The 26947-nt window shown below is 36.3% G+C and overlaps 1 protein-coding gene across 1 annotated transcript in view; it reads left to right on the forward strand.

Moving 5' to 3' along the window:
• Positions 1–26947, forward strand: part of TTC29 (tetratricopeptide repeat domain 29) — a 113060-nt gene that overhangs the window by 36552 nt on the left and 49561 nt on the right. Inside the window, exons 6-8 of the mRNA XM_036382455.2 lie at positions 7813–8025; positions 9022–9107; positions 24180–24271. Of these exons, the coding sequence (XP_036238348.1) occupies positions 7813–8025; positions 9022–9107; positions 24180–24271 (391 nt within the window). The remainder of the gene's footprint in view (positions 1–7812; positions 8026–9021; positions 9108–24179; positions 24272–26947) is intronic.

Genomic DNA, 26947 nt, shown 5'->3' on the forward strand with positions numbered 1-26947 from the left:
TATGTTGCACTCAGGTGAACTGTTTATATAGGTACTTCTGTACAAATCATATTCTAAATGTTTTTGGTATCCAGTATTGCTCTGTTTGCTTTATATGCATGTTCATAAGACTATGGCATTTAATGAAGAGATCTTTTTAAAGTATTGATAGCCACGAGTAAATTATACTGTGTTTGATCTGTGTTAAAGATTCAAAGTCCAAGATATTTGAATAGAACTTAGAATAAAAATGTAATTAGGTTACATCCCTAAAGTCTGATATATCTTTAAACAAGACTGCAAATGAAACTTTATTAAAACTTCAAATGAATTATTTCTTTGCTTTTTTAAATTCTTTTTCCCCCTCTTCTCTTTCATGTCTATTACTGACATTGCTGCTTGTATTTTACCTGTCTTTTCCAGGGTATTTTAATTATTTACTGCTTAATGACTGGTACTGAGAAGAAGCTGCCCTTTCTCTGAGTTTTTTTTCTTTGCTTCAAAGCTTTGAGAGGTCTTGGAATACTGTAGCTGGACCAGCAGTTGTCATCATAAACTTTCCTCGAGGCAGTGTTTCCTTTCAGTAATTGATAAAGGAGGCTGTTTCCAGAGGTGCCTTTCCAGTGTCACTGAGAGCTGCCAGGGTTGCATGTCCTCAGCCATTACCAATAATCTGGAGAAGCCATAGATAAAGCAAACACAAAGCTGTTAATAAAAATATATCTTGCTCTTCAGAGAATCCTTCCGGTTGGCTGGGATCTTAGCAGGTCATTAATCCAGCTGCACTTCTGAAGTGAATCATCTGCACCACAGAACAGCTCCAGTGCTGGAGCACTGCATCTGATAATAAATTTATTATTGGAAGCTTTGGAAAGTAACGAGAGCTGGGTGGAATCTGAATAAAATGTAAACACTGACCAAAAAAAAAGTATTTAAACCAAAGCAAGCATTTGACATGACTTAGCAAAAAAAAAAAAATTAGTGAAACTAATCTGCTTCAGTGTCACTTTCTCTATTTAAAAGGTAATGATCATATTAGTCTTTGAGGTTGAATACTAATATAACTTGTTTTCATTATTTCTGTTGAACTTTAAAAACTCCTAAGCTCTGAAAAACAGAATTGCAAAGTATGTGCCATTCATCCCTGAGTTTTCTGCTCCCTTCCCTTTCTGCATTTAGATATCCACCCATAGACATTCAAATATTTGTGAAACCTGAAATGGGAGCATCCCACTGAGTGTGGGCCTGCTCTTATCCAGAGCCTGAAGTTTTACAGTGTGAGCTTCCTGAATGCATTTTGCATCTTAGGTAGCCTTTGCATATTGAACAGAGCACTTTGATGCTCTGCAAGCATGAAAGAGGGCTTGAATAATACTGTGAAGCAAGAATTCCATTCTCTCTAAAATGGGTGTGTGATCATTCAGCTAATGTTCAACATTGTTTGAAATGTTGTCCTCCAGATTAAAATGGATGTGTATGAAAAAGCGCTTATTTATATATAATCAAAAAAATCAGAAGGTGGCATGTGACAAATGCTGCTTTCATAAAATGTGTTAACCTAAAAAGATAAAGGAATTTTAATTGTAAACCAAAATTTTGCATGTTGGTTCATTTGAATATGAATGTAAGACAGACAAGTTAGTGGAATTTTCATCTGGGACCCGTTTGCTTGTCTTTTCTTTTCCCCTTGCTGGTCCACAGTACACCATTCCCAAAACAGCTGTCATTTCAGCTGCCTGTGGGAAAACCCTCCTGTTTGCAGCTCAGGAGTGCTGGCAGCAGAAGGGGAAGGGATTAGAGAGCAGCCAGAAAAGCCAGCATTATCCCTACCTTGTGAGGTGTCTCTGGGAGAAGCCTTTAAGTAAGCCCTTTTTAGAACAGGTTTGATATCCCAGTGTGCTGGTGGTGTGATACAGAAACTGTGAACTGTCCTGCTGCGGGTTCTACAGTATGCACTGCCCTCTAGGTTTGTGTAGGTGTATTTTGAGTGCTTGAGCTTTAAGGCAAGTAATATAGGTCCTCAGAGGACAAGACTACATATGCTCTAATGCTCACTGGATTACTACAGTTATGATTTTCTTTTCAGGCAACACACATTTGTTTAAGTAATGTAAACAGAAATAATGTATCATCCTCTAAGGTGCCGTACCTAAGACTTGGCTGGCAGTCCTTCACCCAGAGAAGGGAAGATAAAATCCTGTCCTTTTGCACTGCAGTCAGTCCACCAATGCTACATCTCAGGTTGTGTGAAGCTCAACTTTCCTTTTCTCTCTTCCTCTCTCCTTTGTGCCTTCAAGTGTTCTACTTCTCAGGTATGGCTTCAGCTGGCCTTAGGCAACTTGGACTCCAGGTAAGATCTACTGGTGTATTGTCAGACTGGAGGAATGGTCAGAATACCCCATGATGAGCCAGTGTGTTCATTGCAATATTCTTATGAACTGCCTACATCATTTTGCTAAAGCTCGTGGTGGAGTCTTTCTGGAAAAAAAAAGAAAAAAAAATCAGCTTCTCTAAAGTAAATTCATATAAGGTTTTTACCCATTATCTTAAAAATACTCACTTTGATTGTTGGCTGATGATTGGTTTTGTTTGAGATGGATCTTGGAGAGTTATGAAACCACAAAATTTTATCTTAAATCCTTTCTGCAATTTTTTTCTTGTTTTTTCAGCTGGCACATGAATTCAGGTTATTGAATGTAAGAGCTGTCCCAGTGGCTTCTTTACAATTCATTTTACCTCAGGAGTCCAAGGTGGTTCAACTGAATGAGAGGTGTTTGCTGAATGAGAGCCTTGTTTTATGTTTCTTGTGAACCCATCTCTGTTAAACAGTTTTGTAACAATCTCTGTGGCAGAGTTAAGTATTTCAGCATGAGTAGTGCTGTAATAATTGAACAGAGAAACTGAGCTTAATACAAGTAGTTCAAGCCGTTAGACTGGAATGTAAGCATTTATCTTTTCAAAGACAATAGCATTTTTGGGTTTTGTTACCATTAGCTGATGCTTCAACCAGATTTTGTGTTCTCATAGTGTAGTGAAATAACTGATGGCCAAAGATGCTGTATATACTATAATATACACAGAGTTTATTTTACCTTTAAGTTGTTTTAATCTACAGCAGAATATTTTCTGAAGCCCTCAACAACTGTTTGTAATTTAGAATTAAATGTGCTTCCTGGTTCTAGTGGTGCTGCTGGGGCAGGTTACCTAACAGACCTGTCACTTTTCTTGTGCAGTTGTTTCTGTGGCATTATTTTCATTGGCAAATATGCGAGCTGATAGAAAAGGAAATCATTAGGTGCTCTCAGTATTGCTGAGGCATGGAGCTAGAGCAGGTCAGTCACTGCATTTTGCAGATTGTGACATTTTAAATTACCTGTACACTACTGGAAGCAATCTGTGAACCTAATTAACATCTCACCTAATTAAAGTCAGGAATGTAGGTAGAGAATTCTAGATAGTTTTGCACTGCCTTTATTTGTTAAATACCACATTAGTCAAAATTGAGTCTCTAATTTCAGTATTGAAAACTTCAGGTTTGTGTGCTGTTTTCTTAAGTGGGAGTAACTTTTTTTTTTCCTCCTTCAAGTAATCAATGCACTGCTGAATGAGTTCATTTTAATGCACTCAATCATGCCTCTAATGTTTGTAGCTTACGGGCGCAAGCATCAGTAATGCAGGAATGTTATATGGCTTTAGTTTGGGCCATTTCATAAAATATTCATGGAATCAAAAATGTGCATCAAAATAGCGGCTGGGAGAATTACATTTATGTGCCTGCTTTTATGGCAGCTTCACATTTAAACCCATTTGTGTTAATATCTAGTCAATCTTTCTACTTAAAAAAAAGGCAAAATAGTAGTCTCCATATATACCCCTTTTGGTTTGGTATCTATTTTGATATAAGAAACCTGTATTTTTAGATTGAGTTTTAAGAAGGAGAATTATAAATGAACTTTTCGATGATCTAAAAACATTGCATTGAATTATTTTGCTTGAATGAGTTTTTTAATTTGAAGCAATTCAGTGAAAACAGTGTAGCACAAATCTGTCAGAATTTCTTATATTCATATATAATTATTTAAAACTGATTTTCTACTCCCAAAATTATATTGTGACAATGTTAGCCTCCCATATTTAAGATTAAGCTGTTGCTGATGGGATTTCCTTTGTTATGCCCTGAGTTATATTAAACTATAAAAAATTATTCAAGTGTAAAATTTTGGTAGTGGTAGTACATATGTTGTAAGAGTTATCATTCTGGTTTTTGATTCCTTTTATAAGAAGAGAAGAGAGACATCAGAGATTCTCCAAGTCCATTTGGTATCCACGAAGATAAATTCTACACGGCACTGTGAAAATAAATATGCAATTGCTATTAATGTTGCCAACTGAAAATAGCTTTACTGCTTTGTGTAACATTCTGCAAATAGATTTTTCAAACATGGATTTCCTGGAAACACTTTCTTGCTTTTCTCTTTGAATTCCTAGACCTATAAAAATACATTTCTGCAAGCTGTTTCAAGTGATTTTCTTACTCCATTGTTTTTTCTTCTCATTTTGCTTTTTTTGGTCTTCGTTGTTTTTCAGTTCATAAGAAAAGTAATTTAAAACTCTGCCTTTTCACTGCCTAAGTAAGATAAAAATGCTCTTATTCTCAGTGATGTTCTGCAATTGGCTAATTGCTTTCTTTTAATGTTTTTTCTAGATTTTCAGATGGTGTTGTATGAATGTCTGCAGGCAACACTAGCAGCAGTTCAGTGTTTAAAAATTAGAGTGCACTGGCCTGATCAGTTCCAGCTGAACTGACTCATGACAGGGAGTAAACTCACTGGCCCCCTGAAAATATTATTTTCCCACAATATTTGAGTTTCACAGAAGCATTATGGATTAAATAAATAAGCTGATGTGTCATTTGCCAGTGGCAACAAAGAATTTCAGTTTATTTTCATGGAAGAATAAATTCCAAAGTCTTAAATGTTTTACCTTCCATGAATTTGAGAAGTCTCAAAATAGCTCTTATTTGAAAGAGTCTTCAGTAAGCAAATTCCCTTGTAAGGGCTTTCATGTCAGGAATTCCATCTCTTCCTTGTTAAGGAAATGAGCAGGTGTTTTGGCTTTCTGTGAATCACTTTCTTTTTAGTATTTCTATGAACAGATTGTTTTACATTTTACTGTGTAATCTTTCTTGGTAATTCAGTGAGGCAAAATGTAATATAGATCCATTTGAATATTACCAAAAAATCATATTACTTTATCATTTTGAAGCTCGATGTAGGTGGGTTGTTTCCAAAGAGGTTTCGCTGAGGTCTGGCATAAGGAGTGTCGGGTCACAGCTCTTAGGGTTAGGTCAGCTCCTGAGAAATATGGGGAGTATGGAATGTATGAGTTCCATTTCTAGTCTGATAGAAACTTTCTCAAGGGGATACTGCAAGAAGGGAGCTTGGTAGAAGTCACCACACCTGATAGTTCCAACAACCTGATCAATAGTCCTTAAGATTGCAAGTTTTATTTACCTAAACAATGTGTCCTGTTAAGTGATCATGTTACAGTGTCAGGAGAAACTCAGATACTGTTCAGCTTCATGGTGATACCATTTGTTTGTTTGCTGCTTCCCATTCTTACTGAAAGTTTTTGAGTAACACATGAATCAAATTCTAGTAAAGAATCCATTGCACATGTAGTTTATCCCAATGACTCAAATGTATGATACTACCCTTTCAAAAGAACGATCTATTTATTAATGAACTTTGGGGAGAGTTCCAAGGAAGAGTGTATGTCTGGCTCTACCTATTAATGTTACATTTTAACTCAACTTTCAATCATTTGTCACAAACCCAACATGAGTTTCTTCAATATCTTAAATCTGCCTTTAGCAACTTGAATAGCTGGAATTCTGTTGACTTCAGTGTTGACTATGCCCTAAGGAGTTAGCTGCACTGGATAGACAAAAACTCAAATTGGAAGCCTCTTGAGAATGGACAAGGGTTTTCATCTGGCTTTAGCAAATCTACGTGTCTATTCTCTGTTGCATCTACTGTCAGGGAGTCTGTTAACAGCTTGTACTGGTTGTGATAATTTCCCTTTGCCTTTCTATTGTGCAGTCTGATGTCAAGCGTGTGATATTTTTTTGGGAAGAATGTATAGAATTTTTCCTGTTTTCCCAGTGTGTTGGGCCATCTCTCCAATACCTGTTCCTAGGTAGAATGGAACAGAATAAAGCCTGCTGACTCCCTTTTCACCTGGCACTGCACTTTTCAGCACCTGTTGTCTCCTCTGGGATTCTTACATGAATTTTAGGCTGTAAAGCCATAAAATTATTTGTCTATGACACTCATTTAATTCATTGCGTCTTTGAAAGAGGAGCTTCTTGTGCTTGTCAGTTTTAGTTGAACTCATTTTAATCATCAGAGAAACTTAATATGAAAATAAATTTAATTCTAATAAAGATGAGTTACGTTTTATATTGCAAAGTTGAAAGCATGGTTACAAAGGGGTAACATATGCAAAAGACAAATCTAAATTGAGTTAATAAGAGAAATCTGTCATAGCTGTTCTGCTGCCTCTAGGTTGGCTGGAGGCCTGGGGAGATAACCTCATTTTCTCAAGGAATGCTTAAAGAACATACATCTCCAAGCTTTTCTCCTTTCCTTTCTTATGACTGGGAAACAACTTTTCTTCCTGGTTCCTTTTCAGTTTGAATTCAGCGCTGTAAAAAAAGACTGCCAAACAGCAATAGTTCCTTGTGAATCCCATCTCAGAAGAGGTGCAAACTACAAACATATAAATGAACCTATTTTATGGGTTTTTTTCAGCTGTTAATAGAAATACAGTTAATATATTGATGATCTATGGGACAAGATTGCTCCATCACATACACACTTATGAAGGCAGGGTCACATTCACAGTTCTCCCTGCTACAGAAGAGTCTTTGCTAAACAAGATATTGTGACTAGAATGCTTTCTTAAAATTATTTTTAGTGTAAATAGTCTTATCTTACCTGCTTCCCAGCAATACCCATTATGTATGAGAAAAAGCTTTTCTGTTCTTTCCAAGAGCTTTGAATTTTCATTGTCCAGCAGGTATGGAAATCTCCTAGATTGATTTTTATGCACAGAGGTAAATCCAGCTAAAGGTAGAGGAAAAACTACTTGAATGTGAAAATGAATTGAATTCTATCTTCAAACTTTCCTTTGCCTTAAAAGTGTTTGAGTAACTTACATTTGAAGACCTTGGAGTATATTACTTCAGGCTCAGTAATTAATCTATCAATGGTTAATGCTCTTGCAGTAAATCTGTTAGATAAACTTACCAGAGTTGGCCTTGCAATAACTGCTGAATGAATTACTTTGCATGATAATTCCTTTTTTCATTGATTAATTTGTTTGAATGAAGGTTTTTAGTTTTTCTCCACACTTCAAATCTTTCACCACAGGTTTTCATTATGGAAAAAGAAACTTGAGGAATGGTTTCAGTTGTGATTATTTATGCATAAATGTGATTTGATGTATGAGAACCACAAAGGGTTTATGAATCTAGAATAAATTTATTTTCTAGAAGATCCTGACTTTGCATCCATGGAATCATACCCCTTCAATACTGGGAATTTACAAAGGAAAGCTAATTAAAAATATAACAAATTTAAATTAGAGCATTACTGAGTACTGGGAAATTTGATTCTATTTTCCAGTGATCTGTGGGTTATGTATTGGAGAGTCTTGAAAAATCTGTGGAATGTTTGGCTGCAACTTATAACAATAAAATTATTATAGACAACAAACTTTAACAATTTTTTGATGATTGCACTGATTTTAATTATGAATGACATTTTTCAGGTCACATAACGAAAGCTGCTGAGCACCTTGAAACCTTTTATGAGCTAACAGAGGGCACATCCTGGAAGGATGAGACAGGCCGCACTTACACTTCACTGGCATGTCAGCATCTCTGGAGAATTTATACATTGCTAGCAGACAAAATGCTGGAAAATAAACAACACCAAGAGGCCATCAAAATGCTAATAAAAGCTTTAAAGATGGCCAAAGAAGGTAGGTGGAAAACAATGCTTTCTATTCCTTCATTCAATGTGTAGGCCATGATTTTCCCAAGAGTAAAGTAGAAATTGTCAAGGTTTTGAATGGGTGATTATTTCCTATGAAACTCAAAGACAAATGCTATCAAACACTCTTGCAGATCTCACTGAAGCAGAAATGCCTTCTTGCTGACTACAAAGAAACTTTTAGGTTCTTCAAAGCTTTATCTCCAAAAACAAAACTGACAACCTTATGGGAACAATAATGTACAACTGTGAACCCATAATCAGAAAGTGAAGTCACTGATGGAAGCTGAGGTCACTTATTTTGATTGGCTAGTCACTGTTGATTTGGCAGTTTTTGACTGATACTATCTGCTGGAAAAGTTACCTTTTCACTCTACATACTTACTTTATACTTGAAAAAAATAGGTTTTTATCATAAGCAAACAAAATTTTCTATCTTAATATGCATAAATACTTTTAAACCTAAAGTAAAAAAACTACAGAATCGCAGAACAGAGGTAGGAAGAGAAACAGGAGAATAAGATGAAAATGGTGAACCGGTGGTTCTGTCTTGATGTTTCACCAAAATTCACATTAGCAAAATGTGTGGGCCAAGATACATTTTGTGTTTATATATATGAAGGTTTATTTGTAGCCACTTTTATTTTATATTGAGTATATATAGAGAGACTAGTATAATTTTCTAATGTGAATTCACTTAGGACCATGATTAAACTATTAATGACAGAGAACTCAGACATGTTAATTTGATTGTACTTTATTACTGGAAGATATTTTCTCTGACTTTGCTAAACTTCCGTGGTGAACTCTATAGCCTTTATTTTTAATTACTACTGTATGTTTTCAGAAAGAGATACATCGGGGGGGTAAGGAAAGGGAAAAACTTACTACACTGTATCTTGTTTAAGAACCTGCAAGAGCTGTCTATACCAATGCAATTTTGTTCAAATCATGCTGGTAACGCTACCTTTTACCCTCTCTTTAGGAGGTGATATAAAGATGCATGGAGAAGCAGCCTATTGCTTAAGTCTAGCATATCATTTTTCTGGAGAAAACGAGACAGCACTCGCAGTAAGTTTATTCTTTGCTTTAGCTTTCTCAAGATCTTCGTTTGCCTCCTCAGCTTGTTTGGCAATTGCAGAGTGGGAAAAAACTTGGAGACACTTGGCTCATGGGCCTTTCATAAATTTATCTAGTTCTGTAGCAGGGATCCACGTGGCTCAAGCATTTGTGGTTCCAGTAAATACCAGAACTGACTCCAGGTTTTCATGCTTGGATCTGTAGAAATAATATAAATTGACAATTCAGGTTATATGTGACTAGCCTTCCTTTTCTTGTATATACGTGAATATCAGTCTCTGTTTACTAGGTTTTTAAAACACCAGTTTTGCAAATTAGTTTGGTACAGTCTATTTGTGAGAAACAATGAAAAATATATCAGTTGACACACTTAGATTGTTAGAACATCAGTAATTTAGAAGAAATATGAATTGCTTTTGAAAAGCTGTAATGCTGATGCAATTTCTGCTATGGATACTTGACTTCAAACTCCTCTTCTGATGTTTCCCTTGAGCCTTAATAATTCTAAGAAAATGAGAGCTCTGCATGTGGAATTCTAGTCTAGAAGGAGGGTTTCCTTGCTTCCTCATAGGTCAGTGTGAGAGGAAAGATAAGCAACAACTTGATTCTTTTGTGCCTGTCATCAGTCACAGTCCTCCATGATCCTCTTAGAAATGTTCTGTGGAAAGTAAATTTGAATAATTTGTTTATTGTTATTGCAATTAATCAGGTAGATAATTTCTCTTTCTGTTTGTTCTTGTAACTGCAAAATGACTCGGTATTCTATTAATGAACTTGTTTTATAGAGGTCATTCATTGTGAGTATTTTTTGTTGTGATGGTTTTTGTTTTGTCTGTTTTTCTCAGAAGCAGACCAATAGAAGTCCCAGAATGAATTCAGCATGTGTATCAATATTACTTGCTTGGCTCTTTCAGTGTAGGATGTGTTCTAGATTTCTGTCTGATTTCCTTTTTGTTACAATTTTTTTAGAAGTTATTGACCACCTTTATACACTATTCTTCAATGCTGAAAGTCCTATCTGCTGCATAAATCAATTGGATGATGGAAAGGGGGAGCCTGTTCTCAGTGAATTGCAGTTAAACATGTAGCTGAATGTAAAAATATTTCAAAACTAAAAAGCTCCAAATAATTTTATAAAATTGTATCTAATAGTTGCAACATCAACAAGAATATGATATTTGATCTTTTACAAGAAGGCAGTGTGATAGATTAGACAAGAATTTTTTGTCTTCAGTTGAACTGCAATTGTTTTTTGCCTGACAAGTATGCTGGCATTATTACCTTAGCAACTTTTCTCAGACTCTCAGAAACTTAATTTAACTTCTCATTTCACATAATATACTGTGTGAATTCTGAAGAGCAGCAAGATAAACAAATGTGCTAAATGAAGAAGCCTGCCTCTTAATCTCTCCAGAATATACAAAGGATCAAACTACCCTTGAAAATGTTAAAAATATTAGTTGCCCTGGCATTGTTTCCTCAAAATCAGTTTTGACTACATTTTGTAGCTATTCCCTTCCCTTCATTGCTCCTCCATGTCTCTTGTCAAAAAGTTACAGCAATCATTAGGAAATTGCATTTCTTTTTGTTGCATGCAGATTTTTTTTAAGGAAGCTTCTGAAACCCTGATTTTTTTATTGTACTCATTTTAAATATGTAACCAATAGGTAGTACCTAATGTTTTCAGTCCTACAAAAACACCTGACAGTTAAGGAAAGTAATGTGCAAGGGCAAGAAGGTCTCTGTATCCAAAACAAGTTCTACATTATGTTAAAAGTATAAAATGTTATTTTAACAGTAATGGAAATACCAATACTTTTCAGTGGTAATAATACAGTGGCATTTTCTAATATAATGGCATTGTCAATGATAATACATGAAAAACTTTTAAAGTACTTTTGTTAAAAAAAATACACTGTGTTCTCTGGGAGGAAGAAAAAGGGGTACAGTTTTAGTTCCTTTTGTCTTTTGCAGTGATCAATATAGACAGCAGTAAAATATCCGTGGTTGACGGTACTGTGGAGCAGAACTTGTCTTCACTCTTCAGTTGGAAATCATTGCCTAAAATTTCCCCTTCTGTTCTCAGTTTAATGGTCTCTGTATCCAAGGGGAGCTCAGATGCTTACGGAGATGAAATCATTGCCTCCTGTTCCCAGGGGCCCACTGGTTATCATTACACATAACATGCAGACAATACTGCTAGGAGCCAGTTTGCCTCATGGTAATATGTAGTTCATCACCAGCTTCTGTAGCATGCTAAAGAGGTCTTGCCACACAGCTTGGGACTATTCGGATGTAGACTCAGGGGTCTCAGCAGTTATTTCCCTGCTTTGCATCAGTTTTCATCTTCTTTATCCCTTTGTGCCGTGGTCCACCTCAGGCAGTCTCCTTCTAGGGGAATCTGAAAGGAGCAGCTGTTACAGGCACCATTTCCTCCAATTGTTGCCACTTGGTTCCTTTTGCTCTTTAGCCTCCCTCCCCCAACATGCACACTCAGGATCATGCATATGAACTTGTTTCTCTCTCATTCATGTCTTCTAGCAGGACAGAGAAGCATATGTTCAAAATAGTCATTATCTGATGCAGTAATTAAAGACTGAAATGATTAAGCTGCAGCCTATTCTATAAAAAAATGCAGTCACTTTGTATCAAACGGGCTGGTTTTGTTAGAGAAGGTTTTTTATTTGCTAAGGACTTGGTGTTTAACATTATTTGATTTGACGTATAATTTTTATAAATAAGTTTAATTTTATTTGATATATATGATTGATTTCAGTGGAGCTACTTAGTTGTAAAAATACATGTGTGTGCAAGTTTAAAAGCCTGAGAACTTATTATGTTCAATAACAGTGGGGTATGTTCATAATATTTTTCATATCATCTGGTTTCTGATTTTATAATCAAGCCTAATGGTTTTACAAAAAAATATTAATAGTTCACATTAGATAGATTTCATCTTAAACATTAAAGATTTTGTCATGGAGAGTTCTCCATCTGGGCTAATTTTAAAGTAAAAGTTACTGTTTACTTGTTTTTTCCTCAGACTCATTATACAAGCAGGATATTAAGTGAAATATTTCTGTGTCATTAGAAATCTTACATAAAGTATTATAATCTAATGCTTGATTTGTGACTTTTTTTTCTTAAACTGGGCTTTCAAGAATTCTTCAAAGTGTAGGGTATCATGGATTTTTTCTCTTTCAATTAGAGTTGCGTCCCAAATCATTATGAAAAATCCAGTCCTTGTTCCTCATCTAAGTGTTAGGGTTTTTTCTAAGTGTTCCTTTATTTTGGATATTGAATCCTGTGCTTCAAATATGTTACACATTTAAATAATAGAAGCAATGTTCATGTGTACTGAGACTCATGCAAGCTAATGTGGTAATTTATGACATAATGCTGTCTGCATGAACATAAGCCACAGGCATAAAATTATCAAGAAAATTTATGAACTTGCAAAGACATCTTCACATTCAAAATGACCCTGTTACAGCAATCAGAGGTGATTAATGGCCATAAACTTAATTTCTGAAAAAGTCTGTGTCAAAACAACTGGGAATTTTGTCTCCTCTCATGCAGCTGGGGAGAATATGAGTGGGATGCAGATATTCTGAGTTTGGTATGTACAGTCTATTTTATCTGATTATATCTCATTATATGGATTATGCCCATATGGATGGATGGATGGATAGATTTGGTAACTCTAGGAGGATCTTAGCAAATAAAAGAACTCCAAAAGGTAGAGTAAATGTTACTCTCTTTTCTCTCAAATATTGAGTAAGGTTGTTGAGAAGAATGAGCATGTGAAATTAGAGGGCTGAACTTCAAGTCAGTGGTGAATAGACCACTGAGTTTGGGTTTAAACTTTCATTATTGTTACCCCAAAAAAAAACCCTCTCACATGGGGACTCACAATACACATCCAAAGACACTCTTCAATAGAAATTATTTCCAACTTCCTTCTTTTAAATCACACATGTGATTTAAAAGTCTAAGTGATCTTCAGCCATTAGTAATTAAGTGTAACATTTTCAGCTTAGTAAATGGCATCACATGCTTGGAAAACATGTTAGCATACCAGTTTAAGAAGTCTCATCATTCCTAGAGGCTCCACTTTCATTGAAGTGACTTTTAAACTGTTTTAAAAACTCTATTGATATAGGAAGTTCATGGTTTTCATATCTGAGGAATGAAACCCCAAAACTTTGAGCCTTCTTAGAAGGTAGGCACTTCTGATTGATCTTGACACTGGCAATAGATTATGTACAGAGAAATTGAGTGGCCCAGTTTTGAAACTGGTTAAATTTCATGTTCCTGAAGGATCCCACTGCTGCTAGATACTGGTGAAGATAATACAAACAAAATTATGTGAGAGGATTAACACTGGAAGTGAACTTCGTCCTGACAAAATAGACTGACTCAAATGCTGAGGGAATTAAGAAATTAAAAATTATTTGTGTTGACAATACTAAAGAAGACCTAGAACTTCAGGAAAGAGATGAATGTCTGATCATTCAGCTAATTTTTTGTTGTTAATTTAGCACTTAATTCTTAGAGTGAAGGACAGTTCTAACTTTTTATTTGGACATAAAAGTTAACAATCTCTTAGTGAAGGAAGGAGTTCTTTTGTGGGTTTAAGGTAAACAAGATTTTTCCTATCTTAACCAGTTTCTTGAAAACCTGTGGGGAAAAGTGTTCTAATTATGAGAAGCAGCAATGCTACATTCCTTCAATACTTTTCTGTACACCACACAGTTTTCCACCTTGGTGTTATGGTGTCCACTATGCTTGCCTTGAAAGATGGTGTCATTTTCCTTTTCAGTCTATGGTTCAGATTGAATTTTCCTTGGTTAATGGCAGCATAAGAACTCCCTTCAGTTATGTGGATTTTTGTCAAGATAAATTTGCCACAAGAACATCCTCTATAAGAAAACACTCTTAAATGCAGTCCCGCTGCAGAATTACTGTAGTCTAGTTACACAAAAATTATAGAGCAGAAGAAACAAAAAATATTAAATACGTAAAAAATCTATTACCTGATGATAAAAAAAAAATCACAATTCCATGTTTTCCCACAGCAACAATGAATGCTCTAGCAACTTGTTGATATTGACTTTACTCTTCAGGAGTCTCATGTTCCATAAGAATGGAACCAAAACACAATGAATGGCTGGATTTCCATCTCATCCATCACAGTTTTCAATTTATTCATTCATACACCCCAAAAGAGTAGGACTACTGCAGTGAGTTGAAACTTTGAGTGCTCAATCCATTAGATAAATCTAAAACACCTTTTCAGAATGTTAGTATTATCTGACCACTGGTGTTCTCAAGAATCTGAATACAAGTTGGTGACAAAAAGTTTAAAACCTCAATTTTAAATAGACCTATGCCTGGATGACAATGCATGACATTGTTTTGTTTGTTTCTACTTCTGAAATGTATGAAAGTTTCCTCATATATATATATATTTATAAGATTATGTAGCCTTACTTAAAATATATATATTAAGCATCCTGCATTTAGAAGTTCTGCTATTTAACATATCAAATGTGGTTTCCCAAACTTCAAAATCTATTTTTGGTAATATTTTGACTCTACTTAAAAATTATAAATTCTAATATTTTATCATTATTTATTATTTTATTATTGCCTTACATACACATGCAGGCACTTAGACACACTTTCTGTATGAGTATGGAAAAGAACTGGAGGGGGAGTGCAGTGCAGCACTAGTTAAAGTATATTTACATCATCATAGAGATTCTAAGATCAAGTGAATTGTTTGCATAACTCTGAATTATTTCTGAGAAATTGTTCCTAACTGTTATGTTTGAACTCAGAAGAAGCAAACTGCCCTTACTGGGGGTTTGCTCGGCTATAATATCTTGAAAAATTGAGGACAAAGCCATAAAAATTCCTTGAACTGCTCTGCTAGGGAATAAGAATATCTTTATATCTGATTTTCACAAGGCAGCTCAGGCAGAGCACTTGGCAGTCATGGAGCCTCAGCTCAGGTCTCACCTTTTTGGTGTTGCTGCTGGGTGGAGCAGCCTCTGCGTGCTCTCCCCTGGTGTGCCCAGTGCAGGTGGCTCTTCCTTGTGCTTTCCCAGGCAAGTTGGCACTGGGGACACAGCTAGACAGGGTCTGCTTCTGGGAAAGAAGGTTATGGTTAGCTTGTCCTGAGATTTCTGAAACTCCAGTAACTGTCTTCTGTCAGTTATAGGGTGTGATTTAGGCATTTGCTCTGGAATCTATTGAAACTTTATTAAAGTAGTTAATAAAGTATGCTCCTTTCTTTCTTGTTCTCTCTTTTTCTTTTTTTTTTTTAAGCACCTGCCAATGTCAAGTTTCCCCTCATTTCATTCCCACATTGGATTTCTAGCTTGGGTGTGCTATACCTCACAACCTAAATGGTGCACATAATTGAGGGAAAGGTGTAGCTACAGCATGTCTAAGTCCATAGTTTGTTATCTGATAACAATAACATACAAGATCTTAGGAACTGCCAGCCCATTAGTGCACTTCCATTAGTGAAACTGCACATTCTATACCCAGGGCTGTAGCAAATGGCTGAGGAACTGCAAGAGAAATTTTCTGATTCTGTTAGATAATCTACTTACAGAAATCAGATTCTTAATGTGTTGTGAGAAAGGAAACATTTTTACCCACACTGTACAAATTCAGGAATTTCAGTACTTAAATGTATTAATAATTTGGGAGGTTTTGTTTTCCATTGTATCGTTAATTCTAATGAACAGATTATAAAAAAAAATCTGTAAAGTAAAATCTGTAAAGTAAGGCTTTTAAAATTAGATTAGGTTACTCAAATTGGTACAGTTCAAGCTACAGTAATTCACTTATTAAATATATGTTTAAATTTCAGTTCAGTTATTCTCAATGACTTTGGGGGGACAAGTCATATGTTCAGGTATTCAAAAATGCTTAACAACTTTGCTTGATCAGAATCATCCATGGCTAAATTGGAGAGTAGGTCTTGATTCAGGCATTAGATCTTGAGGAATTTAAAATTTATCATTTGATAGATAAATACCCTGAGAAGTTAAAACACCGAGGCATGTCTGTGTAAAACTGGGTTCTTGGTGCCTCCTCGCTAGAAGCAATTTGTTTTGCTGTTTTGCTTTCAGTTTATGTATTATTTTAGAGCTGATCAAAAGAATTGGTAGCAAAATGTGAAATAAATTGTACTTCTAAAGAAATCGATTTCACATTCCTTGGTGCTTTAAATGATTTTAGTAATATTAATATTTAAAATATTTCTTTTTATGACTGCATATACAGTAAAGATCCCCATTTCATTCAGCTGTTTTTCATACTAGTATATTACACAGTAAACATTGTAGAAATACTATATTCTAGCACTGAAATGGATGCAAAAGATCTCAAGTGTCTATTTGCATCTAAATGAGTCAAGTTTTATTCAGTCAATAAGAACAGTCTATTAATCCTTTTACTGCATTACATGGGTTAAAACTTGAAGAATATAAGGTTTTCAGCTGAATGAGATCCCTTCTTGAACTTCTATATTTGTTTACAGAAAAGTACCTACTACATTATCTAATTTAAATTGGTTTTATACTTTACTAGTTTATCTCTGCAGTTTTTACAATTGTTATGCAAATTTAACTGCTTGTTTGCTTGCTTGCTTGCTTTTAGCTAGGAAAACTCTGTGTAGTTAAAAATATCTGTTCAAGATATTAGTAAGTATGAAGCAGAATATTTATAGGTGCTTTGTCTAAGAAGTAATGGGCATTTAAGCATGCAGGTATTTATATTATGGTACTATTAGCTTAGCAGGCTACAGTGATCTGACAGCCAGGTACATTCATGTAGACACAACAATCTGATAAAAGCAGTCCAGACATCTGGATCACAGTCCTGCATACAAAAACATTTCTTAACAATTCACATTATTGCACTTACCCCAGTTTCCAGTCCTGTCCACCCTTTTCTCCTTGTTTCTTCCCCCGGCTCTGCCTTTGTCTTTTATGTGCTTGCAGAATCTCACTTTTCCTTTACAAGTCACCTCCATCTGCTGATGTGTCAGAGTGGCCCTGGTGCCACACATCACATAGAGGAATTCTCAAGATGAAGGGCTGTATTCACATCACTACTTCTGTCTCAGCACTGTTTCATGCTTGTCACTGCTCAGCACTCAGCGCCACACTGCCTTGTTTTGTCAATAACCATTTATTTGTTGCTGGAATAGTAGCAACCATTACATCTGACCTCCCTGTTTCATCAATTATGAATAGATTATTGGATGTGAACATCTGCAAAAGCTTGCTGTTGAACTTACCTCCTGGCTGGGATTAGATAAAGTATTAAACTGTTGTTTATTGTCAGGCCAAAACTCTACTGGGAAGCCAGGGAATTCCAGGACTAGCAGACTCCCATCAGCAAGCACCAAAAATTGTTTAGTATTGCCACCGTTTCCCATAAGATCGTAGCCATTTATTATTTACACTTATTACTAGTTGTTATAACATACTTGATAAAAGCTCTTGGCAGGCACAGTGTTTCCAGCTATTGTCACATCTGTCAGGATGGAAAAGATACATAAACTGTTTTTTCCTCTTATATTGCTGTTAAAGAGTAACAGATGAAGCTTCTTCACTCCAGACTGTTAAGCCATGCTTTATTTTGAAGAAATATGTCAACAATGGCTGGCTTGGAAAACATTATATTTCTGTCCTAAATATAGATTGCAGTAACCTTCACTAGGGCAATGTCTTTTGCAGTGGAAATTTCAAAATGTACAATAATAGTAAATGAAGATACTTGGTTTTGATGTTTGCATAGTTTTTTGCTCTGAAGGACCTGGATGACTTTTTGGAAATTTTTCAAATATGAATTAATAATAAAACCCTTTATTAGGTATAGGAAATAAGAAAATTATTATTTCATTCCTGCAAAGTTGTTGTTTATAGAATTAGGATTAATGTAGTTATTGGTGGCACAGAAGTGCAGAATTAAGGACAGCAAGGCAGAAACAAAAATTAACCTTTATTCAATCATCTGTACATTTCATCTCTTTAAGCTTTCTGTGCAGCAAAATGAAGCATACAGGGTGAACTCCTGACCTTGTGGAAGCCAATAGAAGTTTGAAATTACTCTAGGGAAAGGAACCTTTTCAATTAGTTACTTGTATTTACATATCATCCATTCAGAATCAAAGCAAAATGTACATGCCTTGAGTACTATATGAGGCAGACAAGACTTGATACAGGCAAAGAGCCTTAGGTCTGATCTTGATAGACTGTTAAGGAATGAGTGAAATGTTTGTCTTCCTCCCTTAATCCTTCAAGCAGATGCACACACAAGGAACCTGAAGCATGTATTGCTGAGTGTTTGTAGAGCATGAGGGTAAACACTACTCTTGATAGCCCAGTAGATCAGGGGAGGAGGAGTGTGGACTGGATTAGTTACCCACAGGGAGAGTGGAGCCAAGCAGCACCTCAGTGATAGCCATGTCCTAGCTCTGGAAAGTCTTCAACAAGGGTGTTCCTCTGGAAAGTCTTCAACAAGGGTATTCCCCATTGACATTTGGCTTGGACAGACTTCTGGCTGGCTTCTTCTACTTCCCTCCCCTGTCCCTGACCCCTTGCTTCAAGATGTGTCCTTATGCATTATCCAAATAAAGTCTCTGGAATAGGAGTTCTGGAACAGACCAGTTTGACCAATTCCAGCATAATTCTTCCTAGCTCTGTAAGAAGATTGACAACATTTGTGGTTTTCTAGTAATTAATCTAAGACTGTAGCCTGTGTAAGTGGGTATGGCTGAGGGCAAGGAGTTAACATTCACAGAACTGAGTTGAGTAAACTCAGTATGAATAAAGAGGGAGTATGAGTATGAGGGAGAGCATGAGTAAAGAGGGAGAAGTAACAGTTCAGTCAAATCAGGGAGTGCTGTCTCTTTCCTGGGTGTGGCACCCAGTTTCTGTATCTCTGAGCATGCAGATGGATATGTGCCGCTTCTGAATGCTCACTATGCCTGAACACATTTAGCATTGCATGAGGTGTGGCCTGCCATTCAGGTACTGCTGTGTAATATTCCTGGGATTAATGAGCTCTGCACACTGTGATCAATACATTTCATGAACAATACCCTTTTCTTTTGCTGTCCAACCTCTTCCACGCTGTGTTTTGGCAAAAAATAAGAATACATCTGGGTTTGTATTGTGAAACTTTTCTTTACTCTTACTCAGCATGGCCACAGGTGTGTAACCACTCAAATTATGGCCACAAAGACTGCACTTTTTTGTAATTTTTAAATATGCATTTCTGGGGCAGCTACTGGTCAGAGTTCATTGAACTACAGAGTGCCCATGTATACAATTCTACTGTCTCTTATTTTCACTGGAGTATATCAAAGTGATTATTTAGTAACCACTAAATAATGGTACGAAGTGGTATGAGTCCTGTACTCTCACTCGACTACATTGTCTGTCTACCAACAACTATTGTTGGCTTCAGAAAAATACTGTCAGATGCTGCTAGCCAGGCTGGGCCTTAGCCTGCCACTGCAGTGCCTGTCAGGAATCATTAGCTACTGATCTCTTTGACTAATGGTCCAGTTGATTGTCTGATTCATGTTCAAGATCTGTAAATGAGGCAGAAGCATCTTTCCTGCTCACCAGCTGTGAAATGGCTAAACACAGCTAGATTTGCAGAAATCAAAATAAATGTATTTCCAATAAAGTTTGGCAACGATATCAAATCTAAAGCTGAAAGCAGAACTATGTTTTTGTGTTTTTTAAAGTTACAGTATTATAAATCAATGTTATCTCATGATGTGCTTGTCAGAGAAATGTGTTTTACCAAAACAGTGAAATACTGGTAGTAGCATTAATCTTGTGTTGAGTTGGATAGATGTTCTTTATTCAACATAAATTCATACTTTCAATATTTTCTCTTTTGTCCATTATCCCCAGATGTACCAGTGTTCAGCAGAGCCTCTGTGCTTTTATCTGAGTCCTGTGTATGCTAATGAGGTGTGTGTGCATGTTTTTGTTCACATATAAAAGAAATACAGATGTGACAAAAATAAAAAATAAAAGGTGGGATTTTAGATGGAGGGGGTTCTTGGGGGAGGAGCTCCTGTATCTGTTTTATATTGCTAGAATAAACCCTGGAGGGTCAGCCTGGCATAATGCCAAGATAACTGAGAAGTAAATCTGGGTCTGAGAGCTCACTAATATTTTTCTTGGAAAAGGAGGTAAATATGACACTCACCTCTAGCTAGAGAATTAGCGTGAGAGCCATACCACAAACAGGCTCCACTTTGCCGATTCAAGCAGAGATTAAGACTTTATTTTTACACTGTAATTGTAGGCACAACAGACTTAAAAAGACACTGAAAAAGAGTTGATTTTGTGAATGGATGTTCCCACAGGAGCTATCCTGTGGTCTGTCATGTGGAAGACAAAGTTGAAGTCCACCTTCCACTTCTAGCTTCCCACATCCTGCACAAAGGAAAAGGAGGAAAAGTGATTGAAACACACTGTTCATTTCTGTATTAGACTTTGACTTTCATGTTATTTTGGTTTTTTAAGCTAGCGTTTTCACAGACCCAAAGAAGTAAAAATTTTAGGATCGTCAAAGTTCTTGATCCAAAAATAATCTGTGACCAGAATCAGTGTGTTTTTTGTAATTGTTATGTTGTTAAGCTTACATTTTTATATAGAGGTAGAAAGAACTGTACATTATTCTAATCTGTTCAACCTCATGTACAACAATCTTTTCCCTCTAGTTGCTAGGAATATCAAACTGTCTTTGAACAGTATGGAAATTTTATCATTTTATAATGGAGTCTAGCATGATCAAGATAAATCTATTGTAACTGCTTCCTTCCTCAGAACTCTTTGTACATGGCTAATTCTAAACAAACAAGCAAACAAAAACATAAAGGAAAAAACAGACATTTTACCCCTTCAGTAACTCTAAATCTCTAGAAACTTTGTCTAACTTTAGAGAAGGACATTTAGCTAAATAGTGTAATACCCAAAGTGGTTTTAATTATACATTACCAGTATAGATTCTTACATAGTCCCATTCAATATCTATTTACACATTGTTTTATATTTTTATTAATGAATAATTACAAAGGAAATTACCAAGATGACATTTTCAAACACAATATTGCTATAGAATACCGCAGCAGAAGCATCTTACCTTAATAAGATTGTTTTTCTTTTGTTGTCTGAATTTTTCCCATCCAGTAAAACTTCACTTTGTGTAGGAGTTTTCAGCATTAATTATTAATTATTTCACCTCTTCCTTGGATGTCATTTTCCCCTGCACAAATGGCCTATATATATATATATATATATATATATATATATATATATATATATATAAATACCATTTTCTGGCTATGCTTCTTTCTAAAGGGAAACTTTTCATTGGGAACCTATAAATTCCATTGGATCCAAATGGTAACCAATGTTCCCAATATTTATCCACTTCTCAAAGAACTGATAGATGACTGGCAGAGCCCTGCCCACTCAATACTCTCTGCCTCATGTTTGTCTTTTCCTATGTGGTGTCCACAGGAAGCCAGTTAGATGGATTGGTTGTTCCTATCCTGTAAAAATAATCAGGAAAGTTTTCATGCTCATTTGTGGGTTTTTTACAGATTCTGGCAGGCACTGTGTTGATTCCACTTGATTTTCCGGCATGTAAACGTTATAATTTTCTTGTTCTAAATGAAAATTTAAAATGTGCTGTAATTTCAAGAGACTCTGGGTGAAATCCTGTAATGCTTATATGTTTAACCATCATTTTAACCTGTTCAATCTGTTCCTCTTTTTCTATCCTGAAATGTTTCTGGCCTGAAATGTTTCTATCCTGAGTGTTGAAGGTTGGGCATACATCACAGAAGGGAAGAACACTCTTCACTTCTTTCACATAAATGGATACTGGGCAGTTTTGGCATCCAGGGATGCACAGCTCCTTTCCATCAAGCTCCTGTGTCCCTTTCTATGTCCCCATCTGTTACCTGAAGCTGGAGGAGTAATTTGAAATATAGACATAAAGAGTACATTTTTTATGTTAATTTATCAAGATTTCCTGCCTTTCATGGAAGTGATTTAATTAATGTTATTTCCTCATTATTTAGAATGAAGTATCTGATTTGTGTAGAGTAGTAGTAACCTGGGACCAAAATGAGCACTTTTCATCAATATGAATGAGGGGCTTTATTTATTTACTTCCTTCTTTCTTGCAGCTGTTGCAGCAATGCAATGAACCAACTTTTTACTTCAGCTATATGCTTTGTATAATTTTTGCTTGGGTTTATCTGTACTTTTCAGGCTTTTTGATGTCTTTAATAGAAAAAAAAAACGTACAGTAGCCAAAGCCTTAGGTTTCCAAGTAACCTTTCTGTGCCAGATAGTAATGACTGCAGGCCCTGTATCCAAGTTTAATATTGTAGAGGCCAGTTTAAAGTAGGAACTGTTTCAGCCCAGCACATAACATTGGTGACACCTCCTGACACTCTAGTAGCAGGTTTTCTAATATGGGCACAATTATTACAACAAATGCTGTAAGAGTTAAATGCAATACCAGGAATTATTTCTCAGACACCTGTGTGTTTCTGCTACCATCCTGGATTATTAGAAGGATGTACTGCAGGAACTGACAACATCATGTATGTATTCAGTTTAGGGAGGCTTTTGAGCTGATGTGACAACTTCCTAACTGAGGTGCCTTTGTACTCTTTCTGTCACACCTAATGCATTGATAACTCAATTGGCAGTGACCTGCAAGGATAGGATGCAACATTAGAACACTACGATAAGAAAGTACTTGAGGGATGATAAATAAGGCAGTGCACATAAATAAATGCTACTTTTGGTGCACACAGAGTTTGTGTAGCTAAAGAATAAAAGCCATGTCCAGGGATGCTGCTGCATGTAGTAAAACTCTTTCAAGAACTAGGAAATCTGAGTGGTGGAAACAGCAATGGAAATGGTGTCACCCACAGCATTAGCACAGACAGGTTGTCTTCTCTTGAACCGTGCACTCTGCCAGTGACAGGGGTGTGCTCTGAGTAGAAAATGCCCAGTCTTTTACCTCAATATAAATAGGCATCCTGGGGCATGCAGGATACTGTCATATGTCCCTGGGCATCTCCCATCCTCCTTCAGAACTGGTAAATGACATTCACTATTCCTTTCTTGGAAATGTGCAAAAAGGATTTCCATAGAGAGTCTTTGGAGATTTCCTGTTTTCTCATGTGTGTAATAGATTGGGTCAAGCAACAAAGAGGAGGGATGAAAGAATAAGATTTAATTTTATATGCACTCTCCTGTCATCGCCATTGGAAAAAAATGGATGAAAAGAGGAATTCTGCAATACAGGTGATGTCAGTGTTAAATTAAATTAAGATCATATGATTTTATGCAGCAGCTGTAAGCCTTCAGTTATGGCAGGGTTCGTAATAATAGAGTAGATTCCAAGCTAATGTTAAAAACTTCTCATGTGTGAATAATTAATCAGAAAAATAGCAGCATTATCTACAGTACTTTAAGCCAATATAGATTAAACATATAACATGTAATTTATTCCGTTTTGGGGCATCTGAATTGTACTAAGATAAGTTGTGACAAATGAAAGAAACAAAAATAATACTGAGTTGTATTTCAGCATATCATTTTAAAACAGCATGGATGCAGGGGACACCATCTTAAGTTATTGATTATCAGAAACTCATAAAAACACAGGCTCTTAAAATCTTTTAAATTATGGATAAGGAAGTTTATACTGCAAATCAGGGAGTACTTCTTTGGTTTTCTGCAAATTGCCAAAATACAGAGATTTAATTGCAAGTTACATTTTTTTGATTTGAAATTATTGAGTAGTTTCAAACAACTATAAATAATGATCAAAACCCTAGTCCCATCATGGCTAATTAGAGAACAGTTGTAGAAGTGGGAAAGCTTTAATTTTGTGTTCTGTGTGGGCAGAGAGATTAGGAGGGGAAGAAAAAGTGGAAATTCCTATTGGGGTATTTACTGTTTTTATCTTCCTGTTTCACAGGTTTTGAACACCTCTGTAGAAATCTTCACAAGCCTTTGTGATTCTGCTGGCCTGGGCAGAGCATATGCAGCTGTAGCCAAGATCCTGGCAAGGTAGGTTAGCACATCCTTGTCTGACTGTCAGTGCAGATTCACTCAGCTGTGAAAGACTTAAATTGTTAGAGGTCTGTCGCTTTCCATTACTGACTGCTTAAATTTTAAGCAGTGCCCTTTTTGCAGTAAGTGACCCTTTCATCGAAAGTTATTTTAAACTGTTACACATTTTTTAAAGTGTATGGTTCTAGTTTCTCTTTGCCTGTAAACTATAACATGTCCTTTTTCTTCCACGTTTTGAGGGCTTTTTAAGTGTTGGGGCTTTTTTTGGTTTGGTTTTTTTTTTTTTTTTTTTTTTTTTGGTTTGTGGGGGACCTTACCTTACTGGAAAATAGAGATGCAGACCTATTTTCCAGGTTAAGAAAGAAAGAAAATCTGGAAGAATGTAGCAAGCTCCAGTAGGTGTCTCAGTGTAATATTTTCTGAACTGTAAGTTTCCATTTATTGCACTCACTTCTTCTGTGGAGGCATTTCTGGTTTGTGCATGTGTAACTAGGTACAAATTTTTTGCAGCTATGATGCTTGCGTTCAATATTTTCATTTCAGCATCTGGCATTGAAATCTTCCTCCAGGTGAATTAGTTCAGGTACAAATAATTTTGACATAAAGTTGCCTAATGAAATGATCATATGAGATAGGGAAAAAAGAGATAAAAGTGAAGGTTGCAGCATATTCTTGACTTATCCTATGTTTGAAGACCTCAGTGCATATGATGCATGATAGAGCTTGGCAATTGTTTATGGAGAGGGACCTGTCACCTCGTTCATTTCACTGTGCAGAGCAAATTCTCCTCTTGGAGTCAGATCTCTGTCTCCTGGCCTTATCCAAGCACGTAGGGATCAGCCACAACCACAGTCTTCTTCAGCTCTCTGATGCATAATTCATGTCTACATGTATTCTGAGCATCCTAAATAAGGACATGGGAAAAGATATTCAAAAAGACACAGAACAGACTAAGAATACCAGGTCCCAGTTTTAAAACCATGTTAATTTCCTTTCTGTGATTTAGGCATTCTGGAATGAGGGCACATGCATTTATTTACTCAGAAGTTTCAGATTTCAAGATCTTTATGAAATTAGTTTGCTAAACCCTTCATCTGAAAGATCATGCCAATGCAATTCTTTTCTTAAAAGCAGACCTAAAGACGGAGTGGCTAGTGATTTTCTCCCGTATCAAATCTGTATTCCACTCCTTCTGGGAGCATTCTTTAACTATCCAGAAATGGACAGTCCCACTGTTACCAGTTGTTGCAATTTGAAAAAGAAGGAAAACAGGAGATGAGGAGCAGTGGGAGCAGATACTAAGAGCAGTAAGACTCCACAGTTTAGTATTTAAGGCATTCTCCTGGAAGAGGAATATTCTGATTAATTTAGGTGAAGGAGTAGTTCAATCTCATGTGTAGGATCAGGGATTTAATCTGTTGAAGAATAGATTAGAGAATAGATTGAGTCTTCTTGGTGAAGACCCAACCCTAAACCCTTTCTCTGAAAAATGGCTGTTGTTTTACTTTTTATAAAACCCATCTGGTAGTTATGCCATGAGAGCATTTAATTAAATTAAACACCTTCCATATACATCTGCTCTGAAGAGCTTTGGGTATGTGATAGGCATTAACTGTTCAACCCTGTCAAATGTCACAATGGTTCTCAGCAACTTTCAGTTGTTCAAGAAACTTACACGTGGAAAAGTCTGGGCACCTATGAATCATAGAATGATAGAACCATAAAATAGTTTGGGTTGGAAGGGATCTTTACAGGTCAGCTGGGCCACCCCCTGCAGTGAGTAAGGACATCTTCAACTAGATCAAGTTGCTCAAAGCCCCATCCTTGCTGGCCTTGAATATTTACATGGATGGGGCACCAACCACCTCTCTGGGGAACCTGTTCTAGTGTTTTGCCACTCTCATTGTAAAACATTTCTTCCATACATCTAATCTAAATCGACCCTCCTTCAGTTTAGAGCCCTTGCCCCTTGCCCCGTTGCAGCAGGCCCAACTTGTGCTCAACAATTTGTCTCTGTCTTTATTATAAGCTCACATTAGAGCTGTAAGGTCTCCCTGGTGACTTCCCCAGGCTGTACAACCCCAGCTCTCTCAGCCTGTCTTCATAGGAGAGGTGCTCCAGCCCTCTGAGCATCTTGGTGGCCTCCTCTGTATCCACTCCAACAGGTCCATATCCATCCTGTGTTGAGGATGCCAGAGCTGGACACAGAACACTTTGGATAAATGCACCAATAATTACTGCTGGTAACAGAATCCCCATATTCAGCTTGTTCAACTTTCCTTTACTTGTATTGTTACTTGATCTAGGCTAGATTTGTGTAAATAATTTTATATTTGATGGATAACATCTTCACAGGAAGATGACTGTTTCCCAAAAATAATGCATTACAACCAAAATGTCTGTGAGAATTTGCACTTATTTCCTCGTGACAGATTGGAGAAAGTGCCTGAGCCCTCCTGAATGGCTCAGAACCTGTCTATGGCTTTGGAATATTTTTTGCAATCTTTGCTGCAGATGATGCAGACTATGGGAAACTGAAAATCTTTATCATGTGCATTTAGTCATGTCATTTTCCAGGGGAAAGAATCTGACATAATAGCATCATGTTCTTGACTTATTCTGCCAGTGTCCACCATGGTAATGACTTCTTGTGGACACATGATTTATACATCC

Source organism: Molothrus ater, chromosome 4 (assembly GCF_012460135.2).
Source record: "Molothrus ater isolate BHLD 08-10-18 breed brown headed cowbird chromosome 4, BPBGC_Mater_1.1, whole genome shotgun sequence".
Lineage (NCBI taxonomy): Eukaryota > Metazoa > Chordata > Aves > Passeriformes > Icteridae > Molothrus > Molothrus ater.